The sequence below is a fragment of the Miscanthus floridulus genome, chromosome 1, assembly GCF_019320115.1.
Source record: "Miscanthus floridulus cultivar M001 chromosome 1, ASM1932011v1, whole genome shotgun sequence".
NCBI classification, from domain to species: Eukaryota; Viridiplantae; Streptophyta; class Magnoliopsida; order Poales; family Poaceae; genus Miscanthus; species Miscanthus floridulus.
This window is the reverse complement of record NC_089580.1, coordinates 76,354,071-76,377,813: the sequence shown is the minus strand read 5'-3', so window position 1 is coordinate 76,377,813 and position 23,743 is coordinate 76,354,071. Positions and strand designations below refer to the sequence as shown.

The following is a 23,743-nucleotide window of genomic DNA, read 5'->3' as shown; positions in this document are numbered from 1 at the left end:
AGCACACGGACGTCCGTCGATGCATCTTCTGTCCGGACACCTCGTTCCCAGGCCTGTTCAACGATCGCCTCCGCTCCACCTTCAATGCGGTTTCTTAAAAAAACACAGCGACATTTCCTTTCCCCACTACCGTATACATGCGACCGCCGCGGGCACATCCACCGCACCTCCCGCCCGCCGCTTGCCTTCTCCAACGCGGCAGCCTTCTCCAGGAGTTCAGCCTCGCTGCTACCGCGCGCCCATCCCGAGATGGTCGCTCCTGCTCGTCGTGCTCGCCCATCCCACGCCTAAAGATGTCAACAGGGCCCGTTCCCTGATTCCACGTGGGGAATTCCCCTGTTAGGGGACGGGGATGGGGAGAGTTTTGTCCCACGGGGATAAAAACGGGAACGATTCATCCCCCGTCGGGTTTCACGGGGGCGAGAATGGTTTCGTATCCCCTGTCCCCGTTTCCCCGTTCCCCAGGCCTGTTGGCATGTCATCGAATACCAGCCCACCAAGCACGGCCTATCAGGCAACCAGCCCATGATCCACATATGTACGTATAAAAGCAGATAACCCTAACCCCCAGCCTATCTGCTCTCCACCCCCAGTCCCTTCTTTGCTACCGCCGCCGCCTGAGGCTTCGTTTGGCACTCAGGATCAATACTCACGTGGTAGACTACTCACGTGGGGATGGGGTGATCCCCTGCCCTCCACCCGATCCCCACCCACACGAGCAAAAAATAAATTCTTGTGGCGGCAGCGCTTTCAGGAGCGAAGCGACGAAACATCGCGACTCGCGGGTGCTCCTTCCCGGTCTATGGAGAAGCGGCTTGAGACCCACGCGGGTTGACGTGGTTTTGGGTGGAACCGTTCCACCCCCGTCGTTGCCAAATACGATTTTAGCGCATGGACGTGGATATTTCCCCGACGTGGGTCTGCTCCCCTGGTGGGCGGGGTTTGCTCCCAATCCACCTTAGTCCAAGCCTATCCAAACGAAGCCTGACTGAGTGCCGGAGCGGCGAGCCGCAAGGACGCATCGTTGCAGTTGGCTGTCCCGGCCACCGCTCGCACAGTCGCACGCCATATGCTATGCCCGCAGATGTCCGGCCTGCTGCTTGTTGCGTACCCCATCCTGCAGCCGCTCGCGGAGTCGTAGAGCACAGACCAGATCTTCCAAGCCGCAACCACGAACAGTCTCCCAGGCCGCTCGAGCATTAAGAAGTTAAGCCTTGTCCTTGTTTGTCGGCTTCCCAAAAGAGAGACGTAGAGCGAACGGAAGATGCTAAGCCTATATCAATTCCTTTCTTGCTACTCTATATTTTCTTTGGATTTGTGAGAACTGAGAACAGAAATAGTAGTGTTTCTTGTTTCTTTGTATTTTGACAGCAGAGGACTACTATTGTTTATTTTTCTTTGTATTTTGACAGCAGAGAACTGAGAACAGTTGATTTATGTCTTGAATTTTTTATGCCATAGATTAGATTTGCCTCGCTCTGTAACGCGGGGACGGGACCCGCGGAGATAAATTCCCTGCTCGGGTATGGGGATGGTGGAAGAACCCCCCCCCCCCCCCCCCCCCCCCCCGACGATGTTCACGGGGACAGGGATGGGGTGCCAACCCCTGACGGGGAATTCCCCGTTGCCATCTTTACCCGCGCCGCTCGCTCCTGCCTAGACGAGCCAAGCCCAGTGCTGCTAGCGATGGGGGTGGGGGTGGTGGTGCTCGCGCAGCGCCGGCTCTGACCCCGACGACTGGAATCTCCCAGCCCCGAGCTCCCCATGTTGCAAGCATGTGTTTTATGTGTTTCGTAGGTATGTTTCAAGTGTTTCAGACATATGTTGCAAAAGTAGATCGAGATGTTGTATACGTTGCAATGATTGTACACGTATGTTGTAAGGATCTGTTCCCAATGTTTCATCTGTTTTTTTAGACGTACGTTGCAAGTGTGTTTATCTAGATGTTTTATACATATATTGCAAGTGTTTTATCTGTATGTTACATATGTTGCAATTATTTTTCAAGTGTTTTTGCATGTGCTTCAGGTGCATGTTTCGAATGTTTCAGTTGTTTCGTACATATCTTGCAATTATGCCCAAGTACCTGGACTTGCAGAAAATTGCAAGCATGCCCTTGGGAATTTCGCGGTGCCTGTAGTGCAGGCGGGTGCAATGGGCTTCGTAGGCCTCGTATGCTGTGGGCCCGGAGATGAGCTGTATGGTCAGCCCTCCTTGGCCCGTTGAGAATTTTCCGGCCCATGTAGTCGCTTGGGTTTCCTGGCATTGGACTTCTAGGATTTTTTTTTTTTGGGTAAAACGCAGCACCGCGCCGCATCGTGCTTTGGCAGTTGGCAACTTGGCACGGCAACCGGGCACGTTAGCACCACGGCTGACAGCGTGGTGACCAGAGGCCGGCAAATGCGAACCAAGATGCCACGCCACCTCATCTGTCCCTATGTATTCTTGCGTTTTGTCTACTCCATAGTCATATCGTGTGTCCAACTCGTGCCTGCTATTGTAGACTTCGGCAGGGCAAAACCCTTCTCCCTAGCCACATTCTCACTGTTAACTGTGATTTTTTTCAGAGACTCCGGGTACTTGAGCATAATTGTTACCCGCAACGGCGGAGGATCCCCGGTGAGGCGGTGACATCGCCACCAGGAGCTATAGGCCCCCGCGTCTCAGTAGACCGTCCCGCCGATCGACACCTCCATGGTGCAGGGCACGGGTTCACTCCGGCGCACATCGAAGCCAACTTGCTGTCCCGTCGCTCGCCGACTCGCACGACCGGATCGGAGATGTACAGCGCGAGAGCGCATCCACCGTGGCCTGTGGGCATGTGCCGGCCCCGCGATTCCAGGCTACTGTGTACATTTGACTCCAGAGGCGCCCACACACGCGTTGAACGCACGCCGTGAAGCGATGCTCGAGCGAGAGCCCAAAACGGAATCGACACATGGGCGTCCGTCCAGGCAAGTTCGGTCCGGACAGCTGGTTCCTGGGCCTGCTTAACGATCGGGCTCAACATATCTCCTCCCCTCCACCTTCAACGCGGTTTCTCCAAAAAAAAAAAAACACATCGACATTTCCTTCCCCATTGCCGCACGCATGCGATCGCCGCGGGCGCATCCACCGCGCCGCCTGCCCACCGCTGGCCTTCTCCAACGCGACAGCCTTCTCCAGCTTTACTGCTGCCGCGCGCCCATCCTGCACCGCTCGGTCCCACCCGTCGCGCTCGTCCATCTCGTGTCGCTCGCTCCCGCCTGTCGAGCGCGTCGCCTGTCCGGCCGAGCCAAGCCCAATGCTGCTAGCGATGGTGGTGGTGCTCGCGTGATGCGGCTCTGACCCCGACGGCTGAAATCGTCCGGGCCCGGGCTCCCCATGTTGCAAGCACATGTTTTAAGTGTTTCAGGTGTTTTGTAGGTATGTTTCTAGTGTTTCAGGCAGATATTGCAAATGTAGATCGGGATGTTGCAATGATTGTACATGTATGTTGTAAGTGTCTGTTTCCAATGTTTCATCTGTTTTTTTAAACGTTTGTTGCAAGTGTGTTTATCTGGATGTTTCACACGTTTCACACATATGTTGCAAGTGTTTTTTCATGTTGCATATGTTTGCAATTATTTTTCAAGTGTTTTTGTATTTGTTTCAGGCGCATGTTTTGAATGTTTCAGCTGTTTCGTACGTATGTTGCAATTGTTTAATTTGGATGTTTCAAAGTAGATTGGAGTGTTGTGCATGTTGTAATGTGAGCCACTTGCCGCAGCCGCCTGCTGCAATTGCTAGGGCGCCGTGCATGGAGGAGAGCGACGCAGCAGGCGTGGGGAGGGGTGCGCGAAGCAGGGAAGCATGGGGGAGTGGCGCGGGTGGGCCCTGCCTGGGCGTGCAGCAGGCGCTAGCGCGGGCGTTGCAGTAGGCGTGGGCATTCGGATACGGGGGGTTCGTTCAGATGTCCGGGCGCTAGTGCCGCTGAAATAGAATATGTCATTCCTCACCATTTGGTTTGTTGTGGAACGTAAAACGCTTAACTATTTTTTACTTTGTTTGATTTGATTGGTACTAGTATGTTGATATTAACAATATATACACCATATGTCCCAAAGGATAGGTTGTTTTACATTTTTCTAGGTCTTGCTATGCATCTGGTTATACTATATATCTAGAAAAATCAAAACAACATATAAATTAGAATGGAGAGAGTAATAAATAGACATGAGCATTTTGCGCGCTGGCCCGGGTTCGGGCCGGGCTGAAAAAATCTAGTTATTTCAGGCCGAAAAAGTTCTGACCAAGACCCCACTGGGCATGTCGGGACTAATTTTTTGGGCCAAGCTCGGGCGGGGCTTAGGCTTGGGCGGGTTGCCCATGCATTTTATAATGTAAAATAGCTAAAAATAGCATTTCAGGCTGGCCTCGGGCCAAGATTTTTTTCCTGGGCAGCAGGATCCGTGCCCAGGCCCTGTCCAGTAAGGTTCGTGGGTGGGACAAAACCCGTCGTGCTCGGGCCGAGTTTAATTTGCGCAGGTCTAGTAATAAACAAGGGAATCACGGGCCAAGGTAACGGAGTCACCGTTACTCTACTGTTTTCTTTTTATATTATGATGAAAAAATGGCATATGCATTTTAAATATTACGTTTGGTCCAGTATTCAACTTTTTGCTTAATGAAGTCAGAACTCCTAAACTCTAAATTTTGGATTCTTAAATAGTTAAAGTTCACAATTTAGTTACCAAAAGTTGTGCCTTTTAAATAGACACAATTGTATTTTACTTTAGATTTTAGTTTTATTTGAATTTCTATATTACTTTTCTATCTCACTTTCAAATATTTGACTTTAACTAGATATATGTCCGTGTGTTGCACGGCGGTCACAAATTTCTTCAATGGCTAATAAAAATTTTTGCATATTAGCTTTGTACACTAATCATACTTCAACAAGCCCTTAAAATTTCAGCCTAGTTGTTGTGCATGTTGTCTTGTATAAGCAAGCGCAAAAACAAACACGAATTCTTATAAGTGCATTTGGTACAGCCCGCTTCACTTGTGCAGTAGTTTTTTTTTCTTCGGATGGTGAAGCAACTTCACTGGTATAGATAAGCTGTTTTTTTAGAAAAAAAAAGTTCAATAAATAGTTTCACCTGACTGTTGACAGCAGTGAAATGTCTGTAGTACCCTTTTTTATTATTTATTTATTTTTTCTTCATTCATTTTTTTCTCTCACTTATTTTACTTTTTCCCGTTTCTCTCTCCTTATCTATCTTCTCCATCTACGGATACGCACATCTGAACAGCACGCATGGGTGCTCCTTCCCTTCGGGCTCGTGGCCTTGCCTCCGTCGCGCGCATCTGCGCTCACCCATCCGCGTCGCTTCGTGCCCGCGCGTCCAGCTACGGCCAACCAAGTGCCGCCGCCGCCTGGGTGCACGCTTGCCCAAGCGCCGTCGCCGCTGGTCCGAACAGCACCACAGGCGAACCCCTTCCTTCACGGCCTCGCCATCGTCCCGTCCGTGTGCCTCTGCCCCGCGTGTCTGGAGGCAGACGACCGCGTAGGCGTCCCTCCAGGCAGTGCCGACCTCGCTAGCTCTGGGACCGAGTTGAGCTGCTCCCACGCCATCTTCCGTGCCGCCTCCGTCGCGCGCAGGTCTTCCGCGCCCCGCCTTCTCCGTCGAGGCGATGAAAGCGAACACACTTGGCAGGTCCACGAGGCACGAGCCCTCGCGCGGGCGGCGCTTCTATTGGACCGATTCTTGTATGGCGCAGACGGATCCTACGCGGACTACGCAGCGGGACAACGCGCGACGCCGCGGACCAGACGGGCTCTACGCGAACTCCTTTAGGCGCGTCACGCGGGGGAGGGAAGAGGCAATGGCGCGTGGTGTTGTCAAATTCAAGTACGCGCAGATGAGGGTGCATGCGTCGCCGTCGATGGGCGAGACGACGTGAAGGCGCCGGGCCGCCGCTTCCCATCAATCGTCCTTGGTAGGATTGGATGCCCGTACGCCGTTGCGTGCTTGATATCCCCCTTGGGCGCTGCCTCATCCTTCTCGATGCTACGTAAGCCGCGATTTCCCGAGAACGCGAGAAGCCGAAGGATCGTAGGGGAAAAAGGAAAAGAAAGACGAACAAGAAAAACTCACGGAGGCATATGCACGGCCGGGCGGCACTGTTCCGTATCGGTTTTGATCTTCCATATCGATATCGTAGACGTGGGTGGACCCGCATAGACAAGGTATCGGGTGCGCGCACCAAGTCCTGTTGGACGAAACCCTTCGACGTTTTTTAAGTAGTAACAGATGTTTCAAAATCAAGACAAGTTGGAATTCTGGATTCAAATTTCAACGATCATTCCATAAAATTTAACTTTTAAGTAGCAGGTGACTTATAATGATACGCTTTCTTGACTAATTTTTTCAAACTTTTCAGTGGACAAACCAAATGTCGTCATATCATTTTTTCCTAGTAATGTGTTTCATTGTATTTGGATTGATAATGATTCATTGATTGTAATCACAAATTATACATGAATGAACACTAGAACTAAACGCACCGATCTTGGTGCTCCCTCGCACTTGTGAGTTGTGACCACCCCCTTTCCATTTGTATTCCAAATTTCCAAGATCGGTGCAAAATGTTTTTCTTTTAGCAAAAGGTCTTCATGTATTTGATGCATTCGTGTTGTAGATCAACAAGCTCGTGCAGCACCTTATCACTGCCGTTGATGCAACCTGATGGACGCTTGGGAGATCCTTCGCAGCGCCACCGTCTGTGGTCTCGTCCGGCCGGTGTTTTCGGCCATCACGACTTCACCACGCACGCATGTGGCCTGATGTGCATGTGGTGTGGGGATCTGCATGCGGTTTGGACGGCACTGATAAGGATTCCGGATTGCCCGGCCGGAGCGAGCTATACGCATGAGAGCTAGGGGCGTGTATGCTGCGTGGCCAAGGATCGGTACTTGGCTAGAGATAAGGGCGGGCGAGACGACACTGACTGGCAGCTAGCAGGGCATTGGCTAGAGATAACGACCCAACCTTTTATTTTGTTGTTGTTTGTTTTGAAACAAGAATTACTAGCATGCACCGTTTATCGTTTGATTGAAAGGCATTGATTCGTCCTCCTCTCAAAGGATACGTACGTACAAGATGCATCAACACTGGACATCGTGGTACGCGTGCCAGCTAGCTTCGTCTCCGATCCCATCCTTCTCTTCTCGGTGTACAAAACACTGAGATCCAGCAATAATAATATCTCCCGAAATCCATCTCCAATCCATGGTGATGAGGAATCGCATCACATCCGATGTCCTGGAATTTTGCATCTCTCGGTGACGCCTACGAAGATCTCTGTCTCCCTCTCATGTTTCCGGCCGCCGCCGCCGCCGCCTCCGGGCTCCGGCACGCCGTACGAGCTTTTGCTACGGCGTGTCACGCTGCAGGCCTGCAGCCACGGCCCACGGCGGCGGAGGCCGGCTTCCGACCAGGTTCCATTGGCGCAGGGGCCTGTCGCGCGCTGGTTGGCCCGTGTCACACCCTGCAGTAGCGGCGGCCTCCGGTCACAGGAGATGGCTGAACAGCGACGGCGCCCGGCGGATTAGAGAGGTCACCTGGGCAGGGTTGGGTTCTGTTCGGCAAGACATCGATGGATCGCGACGCCGGGTCATTCAATTCTATTCTACCTGGCTGTCAATCTCCCGCGCTTTCTGTGGCCCTGTTTAGTGTTTACAGTCCGTTCGCTTCGCTGAAAAAATAAGTCAAAACACTGTTCCAACTGATTTGTTGTGGGAGGAAAACACTGTTTTGACTGAAAAAACAAGCCAAAAAGACGGATTATAAGAGAAACGAACATGGTTGTAGTACTCTAAATATGTTTTTTTTCCTTCCTATATATACTTCTCTAACTTTGTGGTTTGTCCTCTTTCAATTTTTAAACTGAAGAATTTGTTTATCCCAAAATCACCTATAACGGTTTTAAGAGAGCATTTTATATGAGAACGTTTGATTTACCCTTGTTGTCATTTCAATGTATATACTCTGAACACAAAACTTAAATGCATTTTATATGTTTCAAATCTTATTGAGTTTTCACGATTTTTTATAGGAAAAAGTTGTTTATGCCTCTAGAAAAATAAATGTGATTACAATAGTGCTAGAAAACTTGTATTTCGTTTCAGCTAGCCTCCTCAATTTAACTTGAGTTGCTGATGCTAGAGGTGATCGGTAGTCAATATTTTACATGTGTTTCTCTTGAGTGTTAGTTACAATTATTGTAGAGCAACGAGTTGTCACAATAAAAATTACAAAAAGAAAGTCAGATGTTATTATTTTAATCCTTGAATAACATGGCTACCTATTATGTATAATGATTTGTTGCCATAAAGACGTGTAAAAATAAATCTACAATATAAAATAAACACAATCCATAATGCGAAACTTTTGAAAAAAATGTTTTTCCTTTTTTTAGTTTTTCCTATTTTTTTAAAAGATTTATTTAATATGGCTCCATGAACAATGACAGAATTCTAGGTTAGTCCAACCTTTATATTCACTCTAAAATAAAATAGAAAATTTAGAAATGCAGAAAAGAAGGGGTAACTCACAATTTTAGTTGGAAAAGTATGTGTGAGAATGCAATTACTCCATTAAAAATGATAATTCAAAATCTTGGCTATTTGCGAGCATGCATATGCACAGTAGCGGTCATTCACACTTTTGCTCCAAATATCAAAAGAAGACAGTAATAAGATTCGATGCTACGTGTGTAGGCTCTATGGAGATGAGCATGTATAAAAATCAGGTGTTTTGTCACATTTCATACTGCTGTCTTTTCATTAGCAAAAAAAAAAAAAAAAAAACTAATTATTCTGTATCTGCAAAGAGATGTGAACATACACACCCTTAAATCTAGCCACCTCACATTGGGTCCAGGCTACATATGCAAGAAAGCAAGGCATGACTTCGTACCTCCATGTAAACCATATACCCCACACCAAAGTTTATTCTTCAACTATACTGCTATATATATATGTACTCGTTGTGTTCCCCTATGTCCTTAGCAGACTCTCTCGTTTCCATAACTTTTCATTGCTTTTCTCGTCTAGGATATCATTGATAGGAGGTACTAGTGCCCATTTCACTGATTTTATACAACGTTAAGTGAAGATGATGTCCCTGATGGGTTGGGTCAAGACACCTTTCTCTGAATTATGCAGTGTAACTTCCTTCAACTTCTCTATTACATTTGGTTTGTTCGTTTTGGTGGCCACTAAAATATTAGACTAATTTGTTTTCTTATTAAAACTAATCAGATACCAGTTGTTTGTTTGTATGTTTGTATAGTGTTTGTAGTTGACCAAGGTACATATCATGTTTTTGTTTAAAAGGGATTTAATTCTTTTATACTAGTAAAGTACTATGAAGATGACAATCTTGTTTGATTATACGAGTCGCCATCAACGTTGTTTCTCGTCCTAAAAGACCGCATACAATTTTTCTAACTTCTGTGTGTCCCTTCTTCGTAATTCTATCATCTCTCTGTACCAATGAATGCTAGATTCACACTATGTGCATTTTGGATTGAATCATCATCCAATCCCAAAAGACTTATTAAAGAACTGGATTAGTGCAAGAAGAAACTGAGAGATGGCTTTCTCCTACGGTTTGCTGCATAATCACGTACTACACATCTTGCATGCACTTTATTACTTTCTATGACGTCCGGCATCTAGTTCTTCAGAAGCTTCTGCCAAAACGGATGGTTGGCTTGATATGTCACCAACCTAGGGGTTGTTGATGCTCATGCTAAAGCAAGAATGTCTTCTCGCTTTCCTATTCCTAGCTACTTAGGTCTTTGTGCACACGTTTTTTATTGATATGGTTTCTAGGTTACTGTACAAAAGATAGTAACAATTTAGTAAGAGCATAGAAATGTTTTGCAAAATTATATGACTACTTTTTAAAAGAGTCATACATGCTTTTATCAAAGTAATGTATATGTGAATTTTCACGATTTGAAGGTGGGCTCTCTAAATATCAGTGTTCATGAAAAAAATTTAAATTTGTGACAATCATAGTCCAGAGGTTATGTACAACTAAACTAAGTATATATTTTTTCAATGATCACAGGCAATACAAAATTCTCCCCTTTTTATTACTCGCAAAAGGGAAAAGGGACTTAAAATGACGTCTCGGTCAAAAGCAAGCTAGGAGTAAGGGGTAACTAATCTTGGAGAGACACGGAGAGGCGGTTAAGTAGTTGCTCATGAGCTAAATTACAACACATAGCATGCACAAAAATAGCTATTTTGCCCATCTATGTTTTAGCTAAAACATCACACGAATTAAGATTTTAACAATAGTATGACATGTCTGTAAACCCCTCTCCTAAATAAGCAACTAGTGTTGTTTGCTTGTTGAATCCAAAGTTCTTGCCGGCTCTTATGGGCTATATATAGCCTATAAACTTTCTGTTGCTTCGTCTTTCAGCATTATAAATAGAAGCTATTGCCATTTGCATGATCTACGAGTTTTCTGTATCCTGTCTTCAACCCCCTCCTATTTGATCATACCCTCCTTCAACAACAGCGGAAGGGACAAGCGAAATTCTCCTTGTTACCCGCACCGGAGTTCGTGATCCGCCATGCTCGACGACCATCCCTTCACTGTAAATCTCTGCACTAATATTAGGCTAATGTGTTCCCTGGAATTGTTTGAGAGTTCCCAGCCTTTGCGGAGGACCTTTGTTCGACGGTTTCTTGATTGTTGCATACCGTTTTCCCCACTTGTTGCCCATGCTTTTTCTTGATCAGGATTCCTTTATTGGATTGCATGCATGCTTTGATCTTGCTAGACCAATGTGTATGTGCTGCAATAATTGTTTGGTGCCTATCCTAGAAAAGCAAAAAAAGACACAAGATCAAGAAGACATCTTTCAGCTTTTGGACCCCTGCGGTACCAAGAGAATATATTCCTCGACTTGATTGTTTTCGCTTGTTGGTCTCGATGGACTTTATATCCATTTCGCTGGGAATTTTGATTATTGGGACTGTTTCTCCCCCTAAATTCTCTAATCCTAACAGTGACATTCGCCAGCATACATACCGTGTACTGTTTTGCCATGCTTAGAGAGAGATGGCAAATAGAACATTACTATTGCAAATACAACTGTACGGCATTTGATTCCCTAAAAAGAGAGACTATAAAAGAATCCCTGAAATATTTTCACACAATGGTTATCAGGTAGCAGTTTTCATTTTAAGATCGGCGCAAATCTTGTGTGTGTTCTAAAAAAAGGGTTCTCAGTTAGGCAGTTTTTAGAACTATATGATGATTCAAATTTTCACCCTGCAGGTTTGCATTTTGCAATACACAGTTATTTGTATTGATCAAACATAAGCTTGTTCTGAAACGGATGTTGCTGACAAGTTGGTTTGCTTCTAAATTTTAGCAGGATGGCATCTCGAGCCCCATAGCGGCGCACATCCTAGATTTCTGCGACGATGGCAGCGGCGGCGACCTCTTCGCGGCCGTGAACACGGCCTCGGACATGTTCACGGCGTCATCAGAGGATGCCTCGTCGTCGTCCATAACGACGCCTCCCGCGCCCTGCGGCCACGGCGACAACGTGTCGTTGGGCGCCGCCGCGGCCACGGGCGCTGCCTCGGCCTTCTCCCCGTTGCCGTCCCTGGACTCCACCCTCTCGGCTCTCCTCGAAGAAGAAGACCCACTGGTTCCAGACACCGAACTCCTCCTCCCCATCGACTACCAGTTCTCGGCGGCGGCGGCCGGAGATGAGCCTCAGCCCGAGCAGCAGTTCGCTCAGGTACCGGTGGTGCTTCCAGTGGCCGGCGCGGCAGAACACCCGGGTCTGCAGACGCCGATGAGCAGCACGGCGTCCGAGCTGCTGCACGTAGCGTCGTCAGGGTACACCGACGAGTGCTTCGCGGCGGCAATGGCGGCCGGAGGAGGGTACGTGGGCCTGGACGAGGCTCTGTGCCAGCAGCAGCAGCAGCAGCAGCCGCCGCAGCCCGGCGCGTTGCTCCCCGCCAGCATGATGGAAACCGCCGCGCAGGGCTGCTACTTCGGCAAGGACACGGCGGCGAAAGCAGGCGGCGGCTTCTTCGGGACCGGTTGCAGCGGCATGATGATGTCCATGATGGGGATGGAGGAGATCGGCGAGTACCAGCGGATGATGGAGGGCGCCAGCGCCGCGCTGGCCGCCACGCACAGCCCCGACGCGGACTCCGCCGCCGCCGCCGCGGCGCAGCAGATGGCGTTCGGCGGCAACGCCGCCGGGGAAATGCAGGTAGAGTTGAGCGCCAGATCGAACGCACGGCATGGCATGATGAACCCAACCCAGAGTGCATGCATCGCGTAGCGCATCCATGACGACCATGACGCGCATGCATGACATGTTTGTTGGTGGTGCACGCCAGATGGGCAGCGGCAGCATGAGCCCGGGGAGGCTGCCGGCGGCGGCGACGGAGGCGTCGAGCCTGGAGGACGCCAACTTCAAGAGCGCCCGCATCACCGTGGAGGAGAGACGGGAGAAGATCCACAGGTACATAAAGAAGCGGAACGAGCGCAACTTCAGCAAGAAGATCAAGGTGACGCCATGCGCCTCTTTGAGCGATCCAAAATTCAACTGCGGCCATGCATGCTGCTGACGCCATTGCGATCCCCAACAATTGCAGTACGCTTGCAGAAAGACCCTGGCGGACAGCAGGCCCCGCGTCCGCGGTAGATTCGCCAAGAACGACGACTACGGCGAGCCGTCGAGGGTGATGCAGAACCACGAGGAATACGACCACATGGTAAGTGCTCCAACGTGAAACACAATTTTTCGAGCAAAATTTACAAATCTGCGTGTATGAAGTGAAAGCTACGAGTACTTATTGAAAGTAAAAATATATGTCTTTAAATGCGTCAATTGATAATTTCACAGAACATTGCGTTTTTTTTTGAAAAAAAAAATTCAGGCCGGCATGAAGGCAGAAGACATACTGGATCCCGACGCCCTGCAGGCGCACATCAACGGGATGAACTCCTACATGTACAACCACACTGTTGAGTCCTGGATGTAACGCAAACGCATCCAGACGACGATGGCTAAACTTTCCGGTTTCGGTTTTCTAATTTTGTGCAGATTTCAAAGGGAGCCTTACTTTTGGTTATTTGGTCCCACGGAATAACTGATCCTGTATAGGTTATATAAATTGCCCAGATTGAGTGTAACTAGTCTTGTTATTGTATGCGAATCTGATTTTACCAACTTACGATAGAACCTCGGGTATAGTTGAGAGTTTTGAAGAAAATAACGCTTGAATATAGAGATTTGTACTTGCCTTCTTATCTTAATAGAAACAAACCTTTCTGGGATCATACATGTTGCATTTTCATTTTCAGCTCCATCGTTCTCGCATTTCCCATTCAAAAAAAGAGCATCTCCAATAATGTCTAAAATTTGAGTCCAAAAGATTTGGTTTTGAAACATGTCTAAAAAAAAATTATTGGGTATACAAGAAATACACTCCACCAACAGTTTCTTTTTATTGTTCCTAAAAATCATACACACCATCGTCTTCCATAGATACCGAGTCTCTGACCATGGATGGAGTGATTCGCTGTCATGGTCAGGTCATCTCGGTGCCCTAGCTCACACACAGCACAGGAACCTTCAAAACAGAATCCTCTTAGTATCTCCAGATCTAAAAATAGTGGTCGGAATTCTAATTTCAGCCAACTTCCTAGACGGCAGCAGAGCCATGAGTCGACGGCAACATGGAACACTGACCAAACACATCAAGTGAGCACCTGTCCCCCGATCCCCCCCCCCCCCCCCCCCCCCCCCCCCCCGCCCCCGCCAAAAAAAATAACACATCAAGTGAGCGCCGAGGAAAGAAAACAACGCAGGGGCGTCAACATGTGTTTGTACAATGCTACAAACGATTCAGAGGAGAGAAAAGAGTTCATTAAGCGCCCAGAAATCCCATCGCTAAAGCGCTTACATTTTGTGTTTTCCACGGTGGCAAAGAAACCGAGAAAACTGCCTCCAAGCGCCTTCCATACCCTCGCGTTTTACGTGACTACGTGGCCTAGCTAGGGGCGCCAACACACCAACCTGTTGAGGTGCTCTTATTGATTAACAACAAATTCATAGGAAATTATGGGGTAGAGCGCAGGCTGAATACTGAAATGGCCATACAAAAGCACAAATCGGAGTGACAGAAAACAAGATCATAGCGCCTGGGCAACACTGAACTGACTACATAAGTGCACAGTTCTGCCTCTTAATTGTGCGCCTTTTCCCTTTAAGTACATTACCACATATGCTCACTCAAGTACATTATCACAGATGTTGAGGTACCGAGTACAACAGGTTAAAATGGACCTAACAAGGAGCACAAGGAAACTAACTCAAACATCCCCCGACCATGATATCAGACAATGGCGTTTGCTGCACTAGCAATCCTAGGCCAAAGGTCAGCACACTCCTTGCCAATAGGTCCAGTGATAGCAGATCCTGCAAAAGGAGCAACGTGTTCAGCAATGCTGAAATGCACTGCACCTCCAGGAGAACAGGACTGTGCAATTGAATGAGAAGTATGCCACGCTCTTACCTTTCATCTCACCCTTGGGGTTCACGATGACTCCAGCATTATCTGCAAATGCAGTACCACCATATGAGATAGCAGCTAAATAAAAATTAAAGTGATACACTAACAGCACCACTAGAATCCACATCCAATAAAGAACACACTTCCAGCAACTATATGAGATATGAGATTGTTCGGTTTCATATATTACATTAAGGTAATCCAGAAATACATATGCACACTAGAAAATGATATAACAAACTAGACATATAAAGAGCACATATTCATATTTACACAAAAAATCCTTCTGCATCACCCACAAATGACAGGTTATGCGAAGCTAATTAAAACATACTACATGGAAAAGTAACAGCAAAAACCCACAAATGACATTTTGAATAAACTCGGAGCTTTGCCGCAGCAGCCGCGGTAGAGGAGCCAGCGGCAGCCATGGGCGCGCGCAGCGGCAGCAGGGGGCGCACGGGCGTGAGAGGAGAAGAATCGCGCAGCGGCGGCAGGACGCGCGCGCGAGGAGGGAAGGTAGCGGAAGCAGATGGATCGGGATTAGTCTGATACCATGATAGACAATAGCCTAACAGGCTTAGATTACTTAATGATGGAGATTACAGGAGGATTACATATATAGAGAGGAGGAGGATGGCCCAAGGGGTCAGCCGAGTCCCCAAGAGTCAAACCGAGACCCAAGGGGCCAGCTGGGTATTAACCTGGCACAGGAAGCTAGATTACACAAGAGACTAGGTGATTACACTAAATAGCAATTAATTCTAACAGACATGATAAAGCATAGGAAAACTGTCTCATGGCTAGACCCAAGGTTTCGTGGCAGCAACATCGCTATCTAGGGCAATGGAATATTAGACTACTTTGGATGGAGAAAAAATATTATTGAGTGTTGTAAAACACGTAGTACTAAAAGCAAGCAGAAAAATATGAATAGAACAAGTAATGAAAGGCCCTACTAGCCAAAAGAAAACAAAGATCAAGAATTAGGTGCCTACTATGAGTTAACAGAAATGAATGGAAAAGCAACCGAGTACAAACATATAGGTGAGGCTACACAGCAGATTGAATAGCAACATGTGAGAACTTCCTTGAAGTCACAAAAGATGGTTATCACATTATATTAAGGCCATCATGAAACATCTATAAAACTATGGAAAAGGATATAACAAAGATGAAGCCTTGTAGACATCTATATAGAGCAAACAATCACATTGACAACATCTTTCAGACATACATGATCATGTAGGCGAATATGAAAAAAAGATAATTAAAATGTCCAAATGCAGAAACAATGCAATGCCACACTTATGGCTTAGGTAAGAAACTAAGAATGTGATTATACACTGTAGGCATCGTATACAATGAAATATAAGAAATATACATCTCATGGCCAGTCCCAAAGTTTCATGGCAGCAATGCCACTGCCTAGGGCGATGGAATATGAGACTGCTTCCAGATGGAGAAATTCTTCCAAAGGAGAAAGCGTCAACAACAAAGAAGATTCTTTTATGATGTTTGCTTAGGGACATGCAAACATTGCAAGTTTGGCCCATATAAAGCCAAAGAACCTTGTGGTCTTTCTATCACTGAGTACCTCTAAGAAAATCATATACTACGGAAACCAAAAACAAATGAAGAAAACAAGCAATCAAGTGCTTGCTTTTCACCAACAGAAAAATGATGCATACATTACAACAAGCCAAAAAAGGAAAAAGAACAAAACTGGATGGAAGAAGCTATTTTGTAGATAGCATACTTATGAACATAGACAAACCAAGTCGTAATATGTAATTGGAGGGAATTGTTATCCAATGAATCAAGCATCATCTAATGGAAAATATAATATAAGAAATATATGTCTCATGGCCAGTCCCAAAGTTTCATGGCAGCAACGCCACTACCTAGGGCAATGGAATATGAGACCGCTTTCAGAAGGAGAAATCCTAGTGAAGAAATCCTCAACACCAAAGAAGCTTCTTTTATGACGTTTGCTTAGGAATACATGGCAAGTTTGCTCCATATAAAGCTAAAGAACCTAACAGTCCTTCCGTCAGTGATTGTGTTCTAATACATATACTATAAACCAAAAAATTAAAAAAACAAACAATGAAGTGCCTGCAACTAAATGACATGAAAACAAAGAGATCAAGAATTACATGCCTACTAGAAGCTAAAAAAAGAAAATGAATGGAATAAGCGGCGGAGTAAACATATAGGTAAGGCTACATGGCAAACTGAAATAAGGAAACACATTTGGTTAATCGAAACTATTTTGTAGATATGATGTTTGCGAGAGAGAAAAAAAAAGATGAACTAAATTATTCAGATTGGCAAGATAATTGTGAACAGCTAGTAAAAGAGAAAAAAACAAAAAGTTCCCTTTTTTAAGTTTGGAATCACCTATACTTAGATATTTTAAGAGTAAAATCCTTATCAAGCTAGCTTGAAAGACTAGTATTGGCGAATCATGGGTGAATCCACCAACCAACAGAATTTCACTACTGTTACTGAAGGAAAACTAGGATAGAAGATAGGTTTGCAGAAATACGTTCTATATACAGGATTAAGGCTGAGATTCAAATACATGGCAGCAAAGGCAATATGCTACAAGCAACAGCAACATTACAACAGCGAGGTGACACACCAGACGCGAAGCATCAAGCAAGACATCAGAACGGATCGGGTCGGGCACGTCGAGCTCGAGCGTTGTAGGACTAGGAAAAGCGGTGAGAGTTACCTTCGAAGTACATGTAGACTCCGTCCTTGCGGCGCCACGGCTTGCGCTGGCGGACGATGACGGCAGGCATGACCTTCTTCCTGAGGTCGGGCTTACCCTTCTTGACGGTGGCCATGACCATGTCGCCGACGCAGGCGGACGGCAGGCGGTTGAGCCTACCCTTGATGCCCTTGACGGAGATGATGTACAGGTTCTTGGCGCCCGTGTTGTCCGCGCAGTTCACAGTCGCTGCCACGGGGAGACCCAGCGACATGCGGAACTTGTTCCCCGCAGTCCCTCCCCTCCCTGCGGCAGTTCATCCATTTCGACATAGAAGCCAGCTGAGTTACCAAGAAAGCGAGAGGGGAAACAGACGAACGAGTCGGATCGTCGGGAGAGAATGGAAGACCGGGGCGTACGTACCGCGCTTCGACATGGCGACGGCGGCGGCGCGAGGAGAAGAGGTCGGCTAGGGTTTGCGCTGGTCGATGCCTTATAGGAAGAGAGAAGTGTGGTAGTTGGGCCTGGACTTTGGAAAGCGGGCCGTGAAAGAGACAATATGAGGCCCATCATGTTAATTTTCAGACGGGCCAACCTTGTGACAACATGAGGCCCATCATGTTAGACAGAGACAATCTGGGTTTCTCAGAAGTTTATATGCACCGGTTAACATGCACGTGCGACACGCACGTGCGTACGAGACATTTGTATCTTTTATTTATTATTTTTTATCTTGCTTGCCGTTACTATTTTACCCTAGTATTTCTATGTTTATTTGAAACCAACATTTTTTTTATACTTGTATCTGTAAATTTTGTTGTATATAAATTCATTTTTTTTTATTTTTTCATTTCAATATATGGGATTTTTTTGTGAAGCATTTGTATTTGTATCCAATTTATTTTTGTCTTGATGAATTCTTTTTCTTTTTTTACTTTTATAATTTTAAATCCGTCATTATTTTTTATAGTGTACGTATGTTGCGGCATTAGAGTTGAATACCATATCGTTTAGGTAACTTATTATTAGACACACCATTCGTGTTTTTTTTTCTTTAATGTTTTTTTCGAGTTTCTAATGTCCTAGCCGTTAGTGTACATTTTTTCAGTGGAAGCCGTTAGTTTTTCTTTTAGCAACTTTGTACTTGTATATATTCTATTGGACCAAAAGCCCACAGACCCACTGGTAGCAGCGAGCAGGCTAACCTTGCCAAGGACCAAGCTTCCATAATTGCTGCTATCGGCATCCAATTTATCTACAACGGCGCATCCCAATTCACTGTCTTCCCCATTTCTCTCCAGCTCCTCTCCATACTCCGCCCCAGCTCCCATCCTCCAACCCGCCATGGTTCCTTGCCGTAGATGTCGGGGAAGAATGCGAGCCGTGCAGAGCACTGCCTTCGGGGCTGGCCGCCGGGGAAGAAGTTGTGCCGGGCAGAGCACCTTCGCCGGGGCTGGCCGCTGGAGCTGGTAAGATCCGCCCGCCCGACGCCAGGGCAGGGCTGCGCCGGGTCTGGCCGCGATGCCTTCTGGCCGCGGGGGCAGGGCCGTGCCGCCGGGCAGGTTGCCGTTGCTGGTCGCGCCGTCCGGAGGCCGCCAGGGCAGGCCCTCCTTCTCGGCTGCGAGGCGACAAGGGCGCCTTCGGCTCCTACTCGGCGAGTCCAGTGGTGGCTCCAGCAGCTCGCGTCTCCTTGCCGTGCTCTATTTCGTGGTAAGTTCAGTCGCTCAGACTCATTGGCTGTCGTAATCTTCCTCATCATCATCTACAGCGGGACCAGGGATGGGGAAAGATTTAGTATCTCACACTGACAGTTGGCATACCGCATTATACTTTCCTTTGTTACTTAGATGATTAGCATCCAAACTCTAATACCTATATATTTTTAGTTATCATTTGCATCGTTCTTCAAAGTTGAAAATTGTAGTCCACCACCAATATGTTGTAGGTATTCCTTTTTAGTGCTTGCAAAATACTTTTGTAGTGCCGTTGAATAAAAATACTATTGTAGTTATCTGAGTTTAGATGACACAATAGCATTAAGCAATAGTTGGTACACTAAATATCATAAGAGACCATTCAGTTCCAGCAAATATAGAAGGGCTTCTGAAATATATGTAAAAATGCTTTTCCTTTCCAAACTTCGTAAGCAAATTAGCTTTCTAAAATAAGAATTGTAGTGGTGGATCTACAATTTTCAAAAAAATGGAAGACATTGTCATAGCAGGATCTGAGTGAACACTCTGAACATCTCATTACTGTAGAAAATAGCAATGATAATGTAGTTCGGTCCAGTTACTGATTGACTACTTTCTTGTCATCCTGACTACAACTTTGATTCATTATTGACACTGTTAAGCGATGGTTTGTTTAATGTAATGTGTTCCCGTATATGCCAGCGCAACTATTCAAGATGTTGATCAGCTATTCAACAAAAGAATGGATTTCCTGTTCCTGGTAGGAAAATCAGAGTTAAGCTAGAAATGAATCAGTGCTCCACTGAAGGAACGTTTGCAAAAGAAGGAGAATAGTGAGGCTCCTCTCCTAACAGTTTGTTGCTGCTGAAACTCAGTAGATTGTGGATCTGACTGTCATTTGTTTTATTTGCTTGTGAGCAGTGCAATGCAAGTGAAGGACTCCGATTTAAAAGATGAGGCAAACGAGACTTCTCCTGCTGGAAAGCATAAGGGGAAATCACATAAAACAGATCCAGGTTGTAATGTAAATTTCTTTGTTTTGTTTAATGTTTTGCCATGATTAGTATTTTCCAATACTGAAGCAAGATGTTATGTTGAACCAGAGCATTACATTTGTTGTCAAAGGATGCTATGGTATCAAAATTACATAAGAGAAATACTCCTATGCTTGCTTCAGACACGTAGAATAAAGCAATGGTGAAACAAAAAATTAAAGTAAAATGCATAAAATGGAAATATATTATAGAGTCAAGCGACAAAATTTTATGCAATTGAGGTTTAGTTGCAACTTGCAAGGCAGAAAATAGATTACTTTTTAGAAACGGACAGTTGAAAGAGAGGTCAGAATACTTTTTGAAAACATACATGCATCACATATTATACTCCATTAAGCAATCTTTATTTGATCGTAATCAATCTTTATTAGACCCTATCAACACAAAAATAAATAATTGAGGTTTAGTTGCAACTTGCAAGTCAGAAAAGAGTAGATTACTTTTTAGAAACATGTAGTTCAAAGAGACGTCAGAATAATTTTTATAAACATGCATCGCATATTATATTAATCAATCTTTATTAGATTGTAATCAATCTTTATTAGATCATATCAACACAAAAATAATTGTATACCTGCATTAATCAATCTTCTGATGTGTCAAGCAGAGAGCTGAAGGTGTCCACGACGGCATGTCGGCAGCTACCGGCGTGGAGGCGGCGCCGGCCGCTGGGGACCCACAGATGAAGCTGCTAATCTTCTGATGTGTCAGGCAGGGAACTGAAGGTGTCCACGACGGTTGGTCGACAGCTACAGATGTGAAGGTGGCGCTGGCCGCGTTCACGGCACGTGCTGTATGCGGAGGCCCGGAAGGAGGAGGTGGACTTCCTGATCTTCATGCTGCGCGTCCGTGACACCGTGCCGAGGCCCGGTATACGTAAGGTTTTATTTTAGGACTACAGGAAGAGGAGGATTACGTGAGGGAAAACCAAATTTGTTATTGATTCTTTAATATAGGGCAACCGTGAAAAGCAATTCTGAGTGGTCTAGACTCGGGAGGGGCGACCTGGGTACGACGAGCGGGTTGGAGAACTATTTGGTGAAAAAAAACTCGGCGAGGGAGGGCGACAGAGTGGTTTTACGTGGCAGGAACACGTAAGACACGACTGTAAGACCTTTTTTTTTACATACATGGCGCACCATTGGATCAACATCGCCGTTAGATTTGAAGATATGAATTATCCGAGGGTTCTCGAATAAGGTGGGTATGAAACTTTTCGGTGAGAGATTTTTTTCAATTCTTTCGCTCTTTTATAGTATAGATATAGATTTATTTAGAAAAAAAGTCCATATTACCTCCCTCAACTTTCGCGAAAGTCCGTTTTTTCTCCTCAAACTCTAAAACCGGGTAAAACACCTCCCTCAACTTTTAAAACCGTTCATCTTAGCTCCCTGGCCTTGTTATAAGCTGTTTCGAAGGTGGTTTTATCTTTATCTTTTTTATTTATTTTGGCTGAATTTTTGAAAAATTATAGTAATCCATTTTATGATTTTTTTGTGATTTATTATGATTTTTCAAAGATTCAGCCGAAATAAATAAAAAAGAAAAAAGACAAAACCGCCTTCAAAACTGTTTATAACGGAGGTAAGATGAACGGTTTTAAAAGTTGAGGGGGGTGTTTCGCGAAAGTTGAGAGAGGTAACGTGGACTTTTTCCTTTATTTATTTAGTTGGTACATCCTGCTCCATTAACTAACGCTATATTCCTCTAAAAAAACTAACGCTATATTCTTGATATACACGTTACAAGCCATGTCCATCTTTGATCACGTGAATTACACCTATCATAGTATGCGGATATTTATTCTACGTGTCTGAAGCATGCATAGGAGTATTTCTCTTAATTTTCATAGCGGCACCAAAGGGTATAATATGTAATTAGGCACATGGGTATTTTATTAATCTTCTTATAGTGGCAATGGACAATGGTGGGCAATTCTGTAATTGGTATATCGTATTTTGTGCTAAGTTTTCTATAGTGATTGTGGTGGGTGATTTTGTTTTTTTTTCTCTGACTGATTTAACGTGATGGTTTCCAGGTATCGAAAGCAAATCTATGGAAGTTTCTCTTATATTAGCCAAATACTTGATAATAGATGTTTGATATCTATCATTTTTAGCGAGTCTAGAGAACAGAAATGGAGATGTTTCAGATGATCTGAGTGGAGCAGAGGTGAGGGCGTGCAGGATTTGCGCTAGCCCTCTGCTCCACTCTGTTTGTACGCAAGTGGAGTATGCAATGGCTCGAAGACTTTTTCCTTGAAGGTATATAAGGTACTAAATCCGTTACAAATTATAGTTCGTTTCACTTTTTTGACTTTAAATTTGACCACTCGTTTTATTAAAAAATTTGTGCTAAATATCACTTCTTTTGTTGTGGCTTGCTTTATTAGCAAAAGTTTTTCAAAAATGACTTAAATTTGACTATGTTTACATATTTTTTTTTAATAAGACGAACGGTCAAACTTAGGATAAAAAAGTCAAACGAATTATAATTTGGACCGGAGGAAGTATTCATCAAGACCGTGCTGTAGCTGTATTAAGTGTCGTGGGCTTTGATCCAATTCATTCTTGAACTAAAAGTACTGTTAGTGGCGTCAGTCCATCGTAGCTGCGGTCACAATCTGCCACGGCCATCGTTTACTGACGAGGCGAAGGCGTGAAGCGTCCTAGAGACTGTGCTCGGTTCTCTTGGCTGATAAGCCATGCTGAAAGTACTGTTAGCTGATTTGTTGTGAGAGAAAAATACTGTTCGTTGGCTGAAAAATACGGCTTATAAGCCCAGCGAACAAGACGCAGAACACGAGTAAAGGTCTTTTTTTTGAAACTTAGAGTGAAGAAGGTCTTTTGGTTCATTGGTTGTACGGTAATGCTCCTATCAGGACGTCCGTCTGGACGGGCGGGATGGACCCGCCTCGCGCCACAGCGCCTCCCGCCTTGCGCCGTGCGCCCTACACCTCGCGCCTCGCACGGTCGTACCAGACCCGCCTCACACCGCGCGCCCTTGCGCCTCCCACCTCGCGCGCGCATGTGCCTCGTGCCATGTGCCCTTGCTCTACCCGCCTCGCGCCGCGTGCGTTCGCGCCTCGTGGCGCGCACACCCGCTTGTGCCTCACACCGTCCGCGCCTCACATTGCGCTCCCCGCGACCGCGTCAATCTTCCGTGGGCGACAACAAGTAGATGAACACGTATTACAACCGTATGTTTCATGTGTTTCAGATGTTTGTTGCATATGTTTCATTTGGATGTTGCAAAAGTAGATCTGGTATTGCATATGTTGCAATGGCTATACACGTGTGTTGCAAGTATATGTTTTAAATGTTTCAGCTGTTTCGGACGTATGTTGTAAGCGTTTCATCTAGGTGATGCATATCTTGCAGTGGCTATACACGTATGTTGCAAGTGTGTTTTTCAAATATTTTAGCTGTTTCATCTAGATGTTGAATGTTTTAATCTGGATGTTGTATATATTGCAGTGGCTATACACGTATGTTGCAAGTGTGTTTTCCAAATGTTTCAGTTGTTTTATCTAGATGTTGCATGTTTTAATCTTGATGTTGCATATGTTGCAGTGGCTATACATATATGTTGCAAGTGTATGTTCTAAATGTCTGACCTATTTCAGACGTATGTTGCAAGTGTTTTATCTGGATGTTGTAAAATGCTACCGTGGTTATACACA

General features: G+C 45.5%; 2 protein-coding genes and 1 long non-coding RNA gene across 4 annotated transcripts; 2 read left to right on the top strand and 1 right to left on the bottom strand.

Moving 5' to 3' along the window:
* The first annotated feature begins 10,483 nt into the window (after window positions 1–10,483).
* LOC136487415 (uncharacterized) lies at window positions 10,484–13,346 on the top strand. 2 transcript variants are annotated; one of them, XM_066484573.1, is made up of 5 exons: window positions 10,484–10,641; window positions 11,428–12,282; window positions 12,413–12,583; window positions 12,671–12,790; window positions 12,956–13,346. In XM_066484573.1, the coding sequence occupies exons 1-5, from the start codon at window positions 10,618–10,620 to the stop codon at window positions 13,058–13,060; spliced, it is 1,275 nt and encodes a 424-aa protein (XP_066340670.1). In that variant the 5' UTR covers window positions 10,484–10,617; the 3' UTR covers window positions 13,061–13,346. The 2 variants fall into 2 exon arrangements, with proteins under 2 accessions (XP_066340670.1, XP_066340668.1); XM_066484571.1 differs by having other exon boundaries at window positions 10,485–10,641; window positions 11,425–12,282.
* Window positions 13,347–14,198: 852 nt separating this feature from the next.
* LOC136487404 (large ribosomal subunit protein uL14x/uL14z/uL14y) lies at window positions 14,199–17,775 on the bottom strand. Its single transcript, XM_066484564.1, has 4 exons — window positions 17,736–17,775; window positions 17,334–17,618; window positions 14,597–14,638; window positions 14,199–14,499 (listed from the first exon to the last, which is right to left on the bottom strand). The coding sequence occupies exons 1-4, from the start codon at window positions 17,746–17,748 to the stop codon at window positions 14,417–14,419; spliced, it is 423 nt and encodes a 140-aa protein (XP_066340661.1). The 5' UTR covers window positions 17,749–17,775; the 3' UTR covers window positions 14,199–14,416.
* Window positions 17,776–18,510: 735 nt separating this feature from the next.
* On the top strand, window positions 18,511–21,348 carry LOC136487397 (uncharacterized). Its single transcript, XR_010767242.1, has 4 exons — window positions 18,511–19,022; window positions 19,709–19,839; window positions 19,928–20,022; window positions 20,669–21,348. It is a non-coding gene; the product is annotated as an uncharacterized lncRNA (long non-coding RNA).
* Window positions 21,349–23,743: the final 2,395 nt, after the last annotated feature.